At 33.6% G+C, this 13,747-nt stretch overlaps 1 protein-coding gene across 8 annotated transcripts in view; it reads right to left on the reverse strand.

The window, feature by feature from the left end:
• SPEF2 (sperm flagellar and cilia associated 2) overlaps positions 1-13,747 on the reverse strand; it is a 64,747-nt gene that overhangs the window by 16,867 nt on the left and 34,133 nt on the right. For 2 of the 8 annotated variants that reach the window (XM_085529890.1, XM_085529889.1), the window contains exons 28-29: positions 12,338-12,567; positions 1,188-1,294 (exon numbers count right to left, since the gene is read on the reverse strand). In XM_085529890.1, the coding sequence (XP_085386016.1) occupies positions 1,188-1,294; positions 12,338-12,567 (337 nt within the window). Of the gene's footprint in view, positions 1-122; positions 1,295-2,893; positions 6,382-6,487; positions 6,612-6,724; positions 6,934-7,019; positions 7,238-7,341; positions 8,547-9,597; positions 10,217-12,337; positions 12,568-13,747 lie in introns of those variants that run through there. The other 6 variants (XM_085529888.1, XM_085529887.1, XR_014939732.1 and 3 more) reach the window with 6 other exon arrangements.

Raw genomic sequence — 13,747 nt, forward strand, 5'->3', positions numbered from 1 at the left:
CTGCTGGTGTAGTGTGAATTTACTGTTCTCTTCCATAAGATTTTGTGCTCCATACAAACATTTCTTTACCAAATGACTGGTTCATGCCAGACCGGAGTTCCAGAAGAAGGAAAGGTACTTACATGGATGAGATCCTTAGGCAATACAGACTTAGTTGATTTTACTGTGTAGATTCCATCTGCCTAATATTGGCAGGTATAGCACTGCTTTATATAGTTTGAAACTCTATATGAAATTCTATTGTCACCCACTGAAAGGATGAAATGGTGAGTTCAGCTCAGAACAGCTTGTGCAGAATAAACACATATAGTAGTCTATGCTTAATTTGTTTTCTTTAGCATATAAATTATTGCTTTCACTATAAATGTACAAGTCTCCTTTTAAAGCCATTCTATTAAGGAAACTCTTTCAAGGGAAATCCTGTTATTAAGAACAAAATGAGCATGAAGAGTTATTAAGGAATAAAGAGCACTGAGTTACATGCACATGTGCTCTATTAACAAATTGAATGCTTGGCTCATATTTTCCCTTTATAATTAATTTCCTGTTTTAAGATTAGATTTTTCACATTCTGGGGACAGCTGTGACTAGTTTTCACGAAATTCAATCACTCAGCAATTGTAAAATGGTTTACTCATGCAATTTGTCTGTTTGAAGAATCGCTCAACAGAGCTGTTTCTCCCATCTAAAGTCCAATTAAGACCTTAATGTGAATTGTGACTTCATCCCAGAACTAATTATCAAAATATGCTAAAACTAGCATATGCTAGTTTTTCCATCCCATGTACTTCCTGCAACATCTCAAAGTAAAATTAACCAGTAATGCTCTGTGATGAAAGGTTTGGAAAAGCTAAATTACAATTTTTCATATTTCTAAACCTGAAAATCTTGGGTAATTGAATTTAAGGTCAGCTCCAGAGTTCATTCTCCTGCCTTGGAAAAAAGAACATAAGCCATCTTACTTTAACACCTGTAAGTGAATTTTCCATGGCTTTTAAGGAAGTGATGTGATTTGAAAACTGTAAATAAATACAGTTCTGACATATATTTTATAACTGGTACAGTGTCTTCTAGAATCTTTCTCTAAAGAAACATAAGATTTTTAAGGAAAAAATGATAATAATGCACAACTGACTTTGTCAGAGGAAGAGTAATGCCAAAACATCTAAAAGTAGGTGTGAACTTACATCTTTAGGCGTTAGGTTATTCCACGCATCAGGAAGGTAATCAGTTCCAAGATTTGAATTAATCAGATCTGTAAAAATTTCAATAAATACTTCCTTTGGTAGGACACCTAATAAAATAAAAGTTAATATAAAAATTATTTTTGCTATTTTAAATAGTCTCATTTTGCTAAAGAGAATATATAATTTTTAAATTTTAATGGCCATATGGGAAACTTATTTGTTCTACCATTCTGTACTATTAATAATATTAATATATTTGAAGCCAAACATAACATTTTCTCATCCAGAATAAATCACTGTTGTGTGCATTCAATATCTACCAACATTTTCTTTCACTGTGCTCTATTTTAATTAATTGTAAATCTACCTTGACTCTTGAAAGTAATCATAGGCTAGAGAATAAGATGGTAGACACAGAACATTGTTAAAATTTGTATAGAAAATTAACTGCTTAAAGAGTTTCAAAGAATGCATGTGTGGAAGGTAGATAAATAGCTCTGCATTTTATGTTAAAGAAATCACAAGATAAAATTGTATACATGACATAGACATTTATAATAAAGCTAATTTGTTTTGTAAAGTAAGATTGGCTTATAAGCAAAGAGAATTGTTTAACTTCACATATATTATTAAAGCATAAAACTATGCATGTCAAAATACGACGGATAAAACAGACCAGGAATGGACTTTCCTTGCCCAGAGATTCACTGTAAGATCTCTGCAGAATTCTTTTAGTTTTTTTTTAAAGGTAAAAAAGTTTCAAATTATCTAAATTTTGAGAGACTAAGCTGATTTCATCTGGCTACAACCACTTCCACAATGTCAATACATTAATTTTTCAATCTATGATTAAAAGCAAACATGGCCAGTGAAAAACAAGAATGAAAAAAGTTGCTAGTTTTCTTTTTTTAATCTTATAGTTTTTTGTCACTGCAGCTAAACTTAGTCCTCCTGGAAAGGAGCTCTTCTGAACATTTTGTGGCTTAGACATAGAATTCATCTTTGAAGTGGAAGAGTGAAGTACTGGCAAACTGATACAAGTAATCTGACAAGCTTCCACCTTCTGAAAGCTTTTGAGTTACCTATTTTGAGAAAGAAGATCTTTTTAGAATGATGTGACTTAGGTCATTTACTGAAACACAGTGGATTGTTCATTTATGTATTTAAGGTGACAAGTCAAGTAACTTGTTGTAAAGGACCAACAGAAAGTACTTTCAGACTTCTCACAGTATGCTTCTTCCAGTGCAAGGCTATTACCATGACAATCATTCAAAGGCTGGTATCAGAATGTATGATATCCTGTCCATTTACAGTTTTGTCCTGCTTCGCTGACAAACCAGTATAACCTTCCTACAAGAACATTTTGGATACCAAACTTATTTTAGACAAGCTTGTTACTATGAGCTTGCTTGTTTATGACTTGGCACAGTGCATTTTTAAACCTAGAAGATATAAAAGGATTCCTGAGAAGGTCTCCAGTTCTTCTTCAATGTCTTGATGGTCATCGCTGTTTTGAGACTACAACCTTTGGATGAGTGCACTCACTCCTTCCCCCACCCCCCACCAACCTCCCTTCCCCCCAAGCAGTTTGCTCTACTCTAGGTAACTATACATTCTCACAAATATATTTAATATATAATATATTTATAATATATTAACTGAGGGACAAGAAAATTAACAAACTTGAACCAAGAGACATTAGGACATAGTTTAAAGGCAACTTTAATCTTAGTTCATATAAGCATGTGGCAAATCAATGAGATCACCTTTTAGGTGATCTGTAGCATCTGATCATTTTTCTTTTTCTGTGGTAAATATGAGTTACTTTCGATCTATCTGCTACTTTCAGAACTGCCAATGTGTTGTACAATAGTTTCTTAAATCACCACCTTATGAAATCTCCTGCTGTGGGAAAATTCCAAAGTGTTCTTAAATTGGTATAGTAGTTCAAAAATTTCACATATAGTGTGACAAATACAATATCAATCAAATACCATGACATACTTCAGGAGAACAAGGAATGTTCAGGCTGAGAGAAGAGATCCCTCATAAGCATATTTTAAAAAAAATTCAATTAACTATCTTCAATTCAGTCTCCAATATTGAGTCTAGATTTAATGTATTTATTTCCATATTATACAGGATGGAACTGTTTAAAAGTATCAGATTATATTACAAGACAAAAAATGATTAGACAGTTTTCTTCATGGATTGCTAATGCCATAGAGCTGTTCTACAGTCATGGGGAGATGTGAGTGGGTAGCTGCACAGATGGTGCTGAGAAAAGAAGACTGACATCCCTAAATGGGGCTATGCAAGCAGTAGGAGGAAATAATGTCCTCAGAGAGAGAAAACAATTCCTAGAATATTCTTTGTCCATCTAACAATAACAGTTTCAAAACATGTATGCTCTTTACAATATATTTTCATTTATTCCAAAAGGAAAGAACAACAGTTCTTTGTTGAATGACATAAGCGACTAAATAGAAAACAAACTTATTCAATATGTAGATATTCTTAACAAGAAAGGATACAAAACATTATGGAAGAGGAATTAGTATTCAATAAGATTTAGAAAAACTGAAGAGATTTGAGAAGACCAGTAATTAAATACAACCGGAAACAAACCAAAGTGCTCTGAGGAAACAGACTGCAAAAATTACTGTGTTTATTATATTGCAGATAGAACCAATCTTGAAAGGACATCAAGTACTTTGGAGTACAGCATTAGAATTCAAAATGAATTTTACAAATTGGAGGTAAAGCCTGGGAGTAAAAGAACATTGTCCTATTAGAATAAATGTTAAGTGCCACACTGCACTGAAATAATGCACTGCATAAATGTCACAGAGGGAATCATACTGCCAAAGTAACAGTTCTGTAGAAAGGCTTTAGGGATTTTAGTTTATCACAATATCACCAAAAAGTATGTGGGAAGAAATCTGAATTATTCTTTGCAGTCATAAGGTTTCTGTTGACAGACAATCTTGGAATCTGAAGATCTTGAAGCATGTATGGAAACTAAGCAAGAATCATCACAGAGTTAGAAAAATGACCTGAAAGATAATATTAAAAGACCACTGCTATTTTCATCTAGAAAAGGAAAGCAGTGAGAAAATAACAGTATTCAATTAAAACAAACTATTACAAAGAAGACAGTAATAAACCCTTCTCCAATCCTAACACCAAAAATGGTGATGGTTAAACTCACGCATCACTAAAGTGTCTTCAGTATTACAGATTCAAAATTAACTTTCATTTGTTACTTTGGATTTGTCTTCTGCTCTTGGACTTTCCAAGTAATATTTCCAAACATTTTCCAATCTCATCATACCTGGAACTTTCCCACTTGAAACTTCAAAGGGAGAAATCTGACATTATAAATCTTAAAGAGAAAATCCTTAGAAACTGCTATGCAATAAATGCAACAAGGCACTCCATGTGATATATATCTTGTTGCTTATTAGATAAAATATAAAGGAACGTTTTCATTATCTAAGAAATCACAAATGTTTTGTTATCTAAGAAATCACAAATGTACATACTTCAACGATATTTTATAATCTACCATATAGTACACAATAATAATCTCTTCTTGTGTGGACTAATACATCTTAATGAGGCATGCATTCAAACATATTCTGTTTCTGACATACACAACTACTTAGACTTAGAAGTAGCATGAATATGCATGTGAAAATAGGAAAGTTATATGTAAGTAGCACATCTTCTGCAATTACTAGACTTCTTATACCAAAAGCAGAGTGTTAATCTCAGTTTAGAAAAGGACTGACTTAAAGGTCAATGATTTCAAATTTCTTTACCCCAAATTATTTTTAGTTCAACTTCATCAGTTTTGGAATAAATAAGAAAAGCCTTTAACAATTTCTTACTAGTTTTCTTTAAAGGTATTCTGCTGGGATGCTTTTCAATGACTGGAACTAAGCAGAAGGTTTCACTTAGAACCTTCATTTAGAACCATGAAGATAGTAGCAAATTATGACACCAGAAAATTCTCTGAACAGCAATCACCCTCAACTCCAATGTTTGAAAGATACAGCATTCTAATTGCAGTCCTCCCTGAAATGTTTTCACATGAAAAGAAATGGTTTAAGCTATGAAGTACACTGGTCATATCCTGGTTGCAGGAGGATGTGTTATGGGAAGTCTGATTTATGCAATTAATTATCAGCAATAGACTACAGAACTATGTAAGAAGTCTCTAATTATAGTAGTTCCTACTATGCAGGAAAGTCTTCTGAAGGACAAGTCTGACAAGAAACTTGAAACGTCATGTTAAACTTTATCCATAAGAGATTTAGAAGTACTAATACATACAGACATGGAGAAAAGTCATTACTCTTAACTAAGAGGCTAAGGATGCCAAACAATCATTTGATAGCAATCATGCACTTCTTTACCACAAATTTATCAAAAGAAACTCATGGTTTTCAGAACGAATAAAGCTTCTCAAGCCATCAAAAATAAGGGTTAAATTAAGTGGAGATAATATATCAATGGCTTGGATTAAATGCAATGAAGAACCAGGTAACTATGACTCATCTCTCAGGTGTAGACATGGTCACAAGGTACTGCATAATTTTTATTTATTACCTTCAGATTTGTAAGAAATCTAGAAAAGAAGGGCAAGTATAAACAGCTACCAGTGATTCAACAGTGCATAAAAAGACAAGCTATTCTTAAAAATTGTAGTACATTATGGAAAAGAGAGAATTTTTACACTCAATAATCTTGCAAGATATGTTGGTAAACTGTCCATAGATGTTATAAGAATGATTTTGAAGGAAATCATCTGATCACTTCCACTCTGGCTCTCCAAATCAAATTCATAGGAGCAAACTGATCTTTCATTGATATGCATACCATATGCCTGTAGTGTACTATTTTTCTGCCAAGTAAATCATTCCACAAATGAATAGTTTCTCAGGGGTCACATTTTTTGATATCTGGAGAATTCATCTGGATTGTCATAAAATCTGTAATCACACTTTCAGACATTAGTTTAAAGTGCAGATACATCACGATGAATTTCATTTGACTGAAGACTTGCTCTCTTTTAGCTGAGCTTGCTGGCAGAGTTAGGATCAGATCTACCAATGCCAGGATATTGGGATACTTCTTTGAATAATGTGCATTCACTGAATCCCATGTCAAGGTCTGGATGTTCTGAAATCTAGAAAGCAAAGTAAAAACTGAAGAATTATGCCTATTGCTAGATGTTTTTCCACAGTCCTTTTAAGTAAGTCAAAAAACAGGCACAACTGCAAGACCCTTATTACCTGTTATATAGCTCTAATTTCAACATGTTCCATTCAGTTTCAACTTCAGTGATCTTTACACCAGCAGATTCTAGTATGGCTTCATAATGTTTACTCAAGACAGATACTTCCTTTTCACCAAATTCTATAATAGATGGAAAACAATATATTAGTTGTTTTTGGTTTTTTTTTTTCTTTAAAAAAAAAAAAAAAGTCTAATAAGCACTTCTTCAGCAAGCCATTATCACAGTTATATACCTTGTTTCATTTTGTTAGGCCATAGTTTAAAACTTCCAATAAGAGTTGCTTTCAATACATCTTGATTACCATCACAGAAACAATCACTTAAACTCTTCAGCAAATCACTTAGTATTTTGGCTCGTACTAATGAAATATTTCTATTTCCAGCAAGGTGGTGGCCATAAAAATGCTGAATGGTCTCTGTCAAGCATTCCTTTGGACTAGCTCTGAAAGATAAAAAGTACAAAACAATATATAATACTCTTTTGCTATATTGTAAGAGATTACAATTCCATTGTTAGAAATGTCAGACCTTGTTTGATACATTTGGAGTGTTTTCATGGTTGACTGAATGGCTGCAAATATATCTGCAATGGAGGAATTCTGATCCAGAGTAACACATAACAGAATGTTGAGGACATTGATGACATCCAGTAAGAAATGGGAAAACTTGACTATCTCCATTTTCAGAAGGAGATACAATAGGCCTTTGACTTTCTGCCTGTTTGAGGTCCTCGAATCTCCTTTAATCTGGAAATCAATACAGAAATAGAATGTGTCAGGAAGGTGGACCAAAGTTAACCACAGCTATTAATTTTTTTTCTGAAAGTGATGTTGAATTTTAAAGCAGTTACCTCATTCAGATGTAGAACAAATGCAGGATAACCATTAAGGAGAATTTGTAGCGCTGTCTGTAGGCGAGGAAACCACTGGGAGCCTCCAGTGCAAGACAGAATAGCTGGATGTAACTTGATGGCTTCGTATATAGCTTTGATATTATTCTTATTTAGAGTCAAGTTATGATAGAAGTAGTACACATTTCTCAAGCCATTGGTTAAGATACTGTGTATCTTAATGTACGGCTGAATGTTTTCCAGTACTTTCTTGTAAACCAGCCTTAGATGGTAAGCAAAACAATGTACAGATTGTACACAACGTTGGATTTCCCTCACGAGATTAGCTACCCCATCATTTTGACCAGTCACTACATCTGTTCCATCAGTTCCAAGTCCAACTAATTTTCTTGACCAGTCTTGGCTTGACAAACTAAGCTGGAGATTTATTTGAAATGTTTCCTTGATTGCACTTTTTATAGTTGAAGCATCATTTTTCTGAACAGGCTGAATCCCAACAATCCAGCAGTGAACTTTTCCTTCATTTGCAAAGCGCACATAAACAGCTGCAACTGATCGGAATATGCTATCCGTGCATTCATCACTAATAAGAGAAAAGTATTTACAATTCTCTAGTTTTTCTTTTAGAGCTTTTCTTTCTACTTCAGCCATACAATGTATAAACATTCTTGCTGACTTAGCATTTCTGAACACAGAACCAATATCTGTTCCTTTCACATCATCTAGTTTACAAATCCAGTCCAGGTCTGTAAAGGGCCAATCAGATTTAGCAATTGCATGGTATGTTCTAAAAGTACTTTCTACTCTTCCTATTGTTATGGAGTTCACACTCTTCAACATCTGCTCAGCAGAAGCTGTATTTGGTGAAGCAGTACTGGCAGCTTCCATGCAGGTAGCCCAGGCATGTGCTTCACTGTTTTGGTGTGTATTTATAAATTCCAGTTTGAAGTCATCAGTGCCAGAACAAAAATTATGAATTCTTTCCCCCAGGTCCACATCATGCTTGCGACACAATGCACAGAACATTATTCCCCTTTCATCGTCATATTTTAACCAGGAGTATTTTGTTAGCCATATTTTTGGAAACCAGCGATTCTTCTTTATCCTTGTATGTTCCGAATCTTTCTTTCCTTTCCCTCTGTCACCAACTTCTCTCTTGCTAGAAGAATTACTCCCGCCTTTAAATTGTTTCAGTGCTCTTATTGCTATGATTTAGAAAAAAAAAACTAGATATAAAATGGTTTTAATTTATAAATGATCAATTTTACTTTTTATATTCATTCCATATTTATTTATTTTAATTTGGGAATAGAGTGTGACTTAAAAAGCCAGAAAAAGAAACAAGTAAAAACAAGATCTCCAACATCACCTGGACAGCTCCCAAGACCTTTCTAGGAAATAGCCAGTTTTGATTACAGATGGATATATATATATTTTTTACTACTAGAGATATATCAGAATTTTCAACCAGTAAAATGTAGCAGCATCAAAATCATTTCTGAAATAGAGAAAAACTGGAATTCAGAAATGTCTTTCAGGAAAAATGTCTTCAGAAGATAATACCGAGGTAACAAACCTGTTATTATATGACTGATTTCCATCCTCCTTGTTGTGGTTCGTACCTCAAAAGTTTAATTTAATAACAAAGAGGCAATTAACATTTACATTAAGACAATCATAGAAAAAAAGTCAAGGTAAGTGCTTTCAAAGGTCTTAAGAAAAAGACTCCTTCTACCTCATTCTTTATTTTACAAGGGGCAAATTTTTGTGTAGGCATTGTAGGATTTTTGAGAACAGTATGTTTCCATTATATTATAAGCACTCTGAAGTGTCATAATATTAACTATATATATATATAAAGAACATACAGTTCAGATACATCTCTATTATGAGCAATTCTTTGAAAGGCAACAAAATAATAAAACGAAATACATATGATATTATTATCCATTCCAAATCTATCAACACAGTAAACCTAAAATGAAATGTTTACAATTAGGAAAAAAAGTAAAAGTGGAGCACTTTGGTCATTGACTACCTTCCATGATTGACAAACGTGGAATCAGATTGGTAGAAATTACTATTCACATCTTAGCAGACCATTTCAGATTTTAAATGAGACTTTTTAAGCAATTTTTTGATATGGGATATAAAAGTTCCTGAAGTTAGATTGAAGATTGTTACAGACAAATAATCTGTAATCCAGAATGGAATTGCTTACAAAGATCATTGCTGTGAAAAAAATACATTTTAAAATTCATTTGTGTAATTCAGTTGTGAACCGCAGAAAAAAGCCTGGGATATAATCTATTTTTATTTACTTGGTAATGCAAATCATTACCAGAACTGGATTCTATGAAGCATCTTTAGAATAATCTTCAGAAATTTCAGGTGCATGCTAATTGCAATGTAGATGTGGTCACACGAAGAACATAGAGCTAAAGAAAATCTAAGGAGATGATCACTTATGGTTAGTTTAATTTTGTTCATTGGAATACATGCAAAGAGACTGTAGAAGAAAGAAAAAATAAAGTGTGTTAGCAGCTCCATTTCAGACCTGCCACAGGAGCACATTCCCAAGGCAAGATATTAAAGCACTGCTAAGAAAATGATCAAAGGAGTTAGTGAGATTAACAGATACTGCTGAGTCACCCTGAACTGCGGCAACACCACTCATAACAATAGAAGAAAATGTTTAAATATTTTCTTATTGAACAAAAAACCGTATCAGTAGGTAGAAAGGTCCAGCAGAGGTCACATTTTTTGTCCATCGGTGCTTAGAATGGTGAATAATATGCCTCTACGGAGAACCAAGTATGCAGAATAGAACAAAGATGTCTATGATGTATCAGCAGCTCTTAAATACTTTAAATTCCTGTGGAACACAAAACTCTTTAAAATTTTTACAATATTTCCTTTGTTAATACCTAATCATTTTAAATTATATTGGTAATTCTGTTTTTTGTTGTTGGTGTTTTTTCTTTAATTGTCCACTTATTATACATATTTGAAAAGATATCCTTTTGACATTTACCAAATATCACATGAGGAAACAGATTGCACATTTAGTTCTCCTAACCTAAAACTCTTTCCTTTTTGCTCTTTGCTTTACTTGGGCATGTAGTTGCTACATAACAGCTTCACTGCCAGTGTGAGGGATGCTTCACTGTATTCCCTATTTTTTTTTATAGAAGACTAATTACAAAAGAAGCATGTATTTTCTGTAGGACATTGGGGAACAAGGGGAAATGAAAGAACGGAAAGACATTTTCCCAATTTTCCAAGGAAGGAATGATTTAACTCTTTGTGTGGTGTCTTGGTACTGAAGAGGTCTGGTTGTCTTAGGAAATTCGGGATTCTTGGTATAAATGATACAGCCTACTAGCAATAAACTTCTAATAAACTTAATCTGAAAAATACTAAGTCTTACCTTTCAACCTAATCCCCAAGAAAAAGTTTGCTTTGTTTCATTGTTTCATTGTTTCAGTGAATATAACATGAAAAAGACAATTCTGTAGAAAGATTTCATTTGTATTTTTGCCAGCTATTAACAATGCACAATTAAAAACACTTGTTCTCTGTCTTGAAAACATAAGGAATCTTAATGATTGTATTAGAAAAAAAAATAGTATTAAATGTTTTAATTAACTAATAAATTATGTAAAAAAGGAGGAACTCTCTTAAGGAGAATGACCAGTCAAAATTGGTATCTTGTACAGTGTGTTTTTAACTTTATGATAATATCTAATGGTTGTAAGTGTACAGACTTGGTTTCACATGGCATTAGACATAGAACACTGCCTACTACTTTAACTTCTGTGGAGGATTTTGAAATGCTTATACACACACTCTTATACTATCAAAAGAATAAGTGTTTCTCTATAAAGATAAGACTTCATCTAAGTCTTAACAGTTTTCTGCTAAAATTTGTTCAAGTATTTGTTCCATGTCATGGAATTTCACTACAATATACACAAAATGAAGGATTAAATTCAACTTCATTGTACCTCTGTGGCCTTGTTATATTGAAAGAGTTGGATTAAAAATTGTAAGTACAGGTTTCTGTATTCTGTATCACAGACTTGTACGAAAGTTATAAAATGGAACACTGGCAGTAATGAAACCCTCTAACTATGTGCCATCTCAGTTTAAAACTGCCTTAATTATTATTTATACAGTACTATTAATTTTTGATAGATAGTATTTTTAAGTGTCCTAAGACTAAAGCTCTCATAATTAGAGAGTAGGTAAACAATATACTTGCAAATGAAAAAATACATATAGGTTAATACTTGCAAATCCCCCCATACAATTGACACAAACTGACTTGAAGAATATAATGGTTAACAGCTATAAAAGACCATATGTAATAGTTCCATAAAAATACCAGCTTCTTCAACAGTATGTTTTAAATAATACCACTTGGTTGTTCTTTGAGCTTTGAATCAGTAAATGAGTTAGAGTTGTATTTACAAGGTTTGATAAGTAACATTCTTATAAAAACATACAGAGATACCAATTAAGAAAATCATAGAATCACAGAGCTGCTCAGATTGGAAAAGACCTCAATGATCATCAAGTCCAACCACAACCTGGCCATACTACCCTAACTCTAACAGCACTCCACTAAATTGGGTCCCTGAGCACCACATCCAAATGGTTTTTAAACGCATCCAGGGACAGTGACTCAACCGCATCCCTGGGAACCTATTCCAGTGCTTAACCACCCTTTCTGTAAATTTTTTCTTGATATTCAACCTATTAAGAACATAGTCTTGAAAATATAAAAACCTCATAACAAAGGTACAAAAAGATTTCAAGTCACATTTTACTATTCTACACAGGGGCTTTCCTTTTCAACTTAGCACAACCATTTACTGTGGTATGATCTTTAGCAATACAGGTGACTAGTGTTTGGCACCTCCTGGCAGTTACTTTAAGTTTTAGTTACATAACTAGCAGCTTTTCAGGAGTGAAAATGACATTTTTATCTTACCTTTCGGTGCCACTTGAAGAAAATGTTTATGAAATGTGTTAAGTTGTGAAATAGTTAGAGTATTACTATCAGAAGTCTCTACTGGTGGAGCTGGTGGTGGAGGAACAGGATCAGGAATCACTTTTACATCATTGCTGATGAAGAAATCTGTTTGTTCTAAATTCATTTCATACTGGATTTTGCTAGAACTTTCAATATGGTGCCGGCCTACCTCAATCAGCTTTTCAACACTGCAAAAATATAAATGCAGAAAACAATTATTTTTCACAGATGATACCAATAACATATTCAGTTTTTAGGGTTTTTGCGCTGTGAAGCGAGAATTACAAATCCTTTGTGAATTCAGTACTCAGCAAAATCATGATCAAGTCTATTCCTCATCTAGCTACAAGTAGCTTTTTAAGACTGATAAGGAATTTAGGCAAATGGTAGGCACAGAAGAGACCTGACAGAAAAAACATGAAAGGATGGAACTTTTTATTATAAAATTTCATTGGAACAGAGCATATATGTTTTTCCATTATTGATACACTGAGATCCTTTAGGCTATCTCAATGTCTTGCACTCTGCTCTGCCAATAAATAAATCTTGGAGAGAGCAATTTCCAGAGTAGCATTCTGGTGGGGCACACAGCCTCCTGTTTAAAATGTAATACTGTCCAACAGGTGTTGTCTTTGTGTATGTCTTTGGGTGCCACTGTTGCTGTCAGGATAGCCAACAGAACAAGCTAGCATATTCAGCTCAGCCACTTTGAGGGACTGCCTGTTAGAGCTTTCACATCCTATATTCCTGTTTCTTATCTTGGGCCTGCCCCGCAGGGTACAATCTAGCACTGTCCCAGGTATGGTTTAAAAGTTACTACAGACCAAAAACACCAAAAACATTTTCCAAAGGCAAACTGATACCTTTCATGGAGAATGAAATACTTCATTGATGTGGATATAGACAGACTGCCTAATGGTCACATAGTGGCCCCAAGCATATTTTAATTACTAACACAGAAAAATAGTAATGGTTAGGATTATTTTTTTCAATCAACCTTGGAATATTTTTGATAAATGTTACACATGGTGGTAATAATCATGGGTAGAGCTTTCCAGCATATGTAAAGCACAGGAAACAAACAAACAAACAACCACACACAAAGAAAAACCCACAACCCAAATTAACAGAACCCACTGAAATGGTGATACTGCTAACAAACAGAATATCCAGGTATCTAGTAATGCTCATATATCTGCTAAATTGTTAGTCTGGAAAAACAGAAGAACGGGTAACACCTCTAGTGCAGTCAGCAGAACCTGCTAATCATCCAAGAAATGCATAATTACTATTGAGCTATTTAAGTTAAAATTAAATTCTAGCACATTAAATGAAATTATTATCTTCTACACACATATTGCATATTAT

Source organism: Coturnix japonica, chromosome Z (genome assembly GCF_054131305.1).
Source record: "Coturnix japonica strain WE chromosome Z, WE-NBRP24, whole genome shotgun sequence".
NCBI classification, from domain to species: domain Eukaryota; kingdom Metazoa; phylum Chordata; class Aves; order Galliformes; family Phasianidae; genus Coturnix; species Coturnix japonica.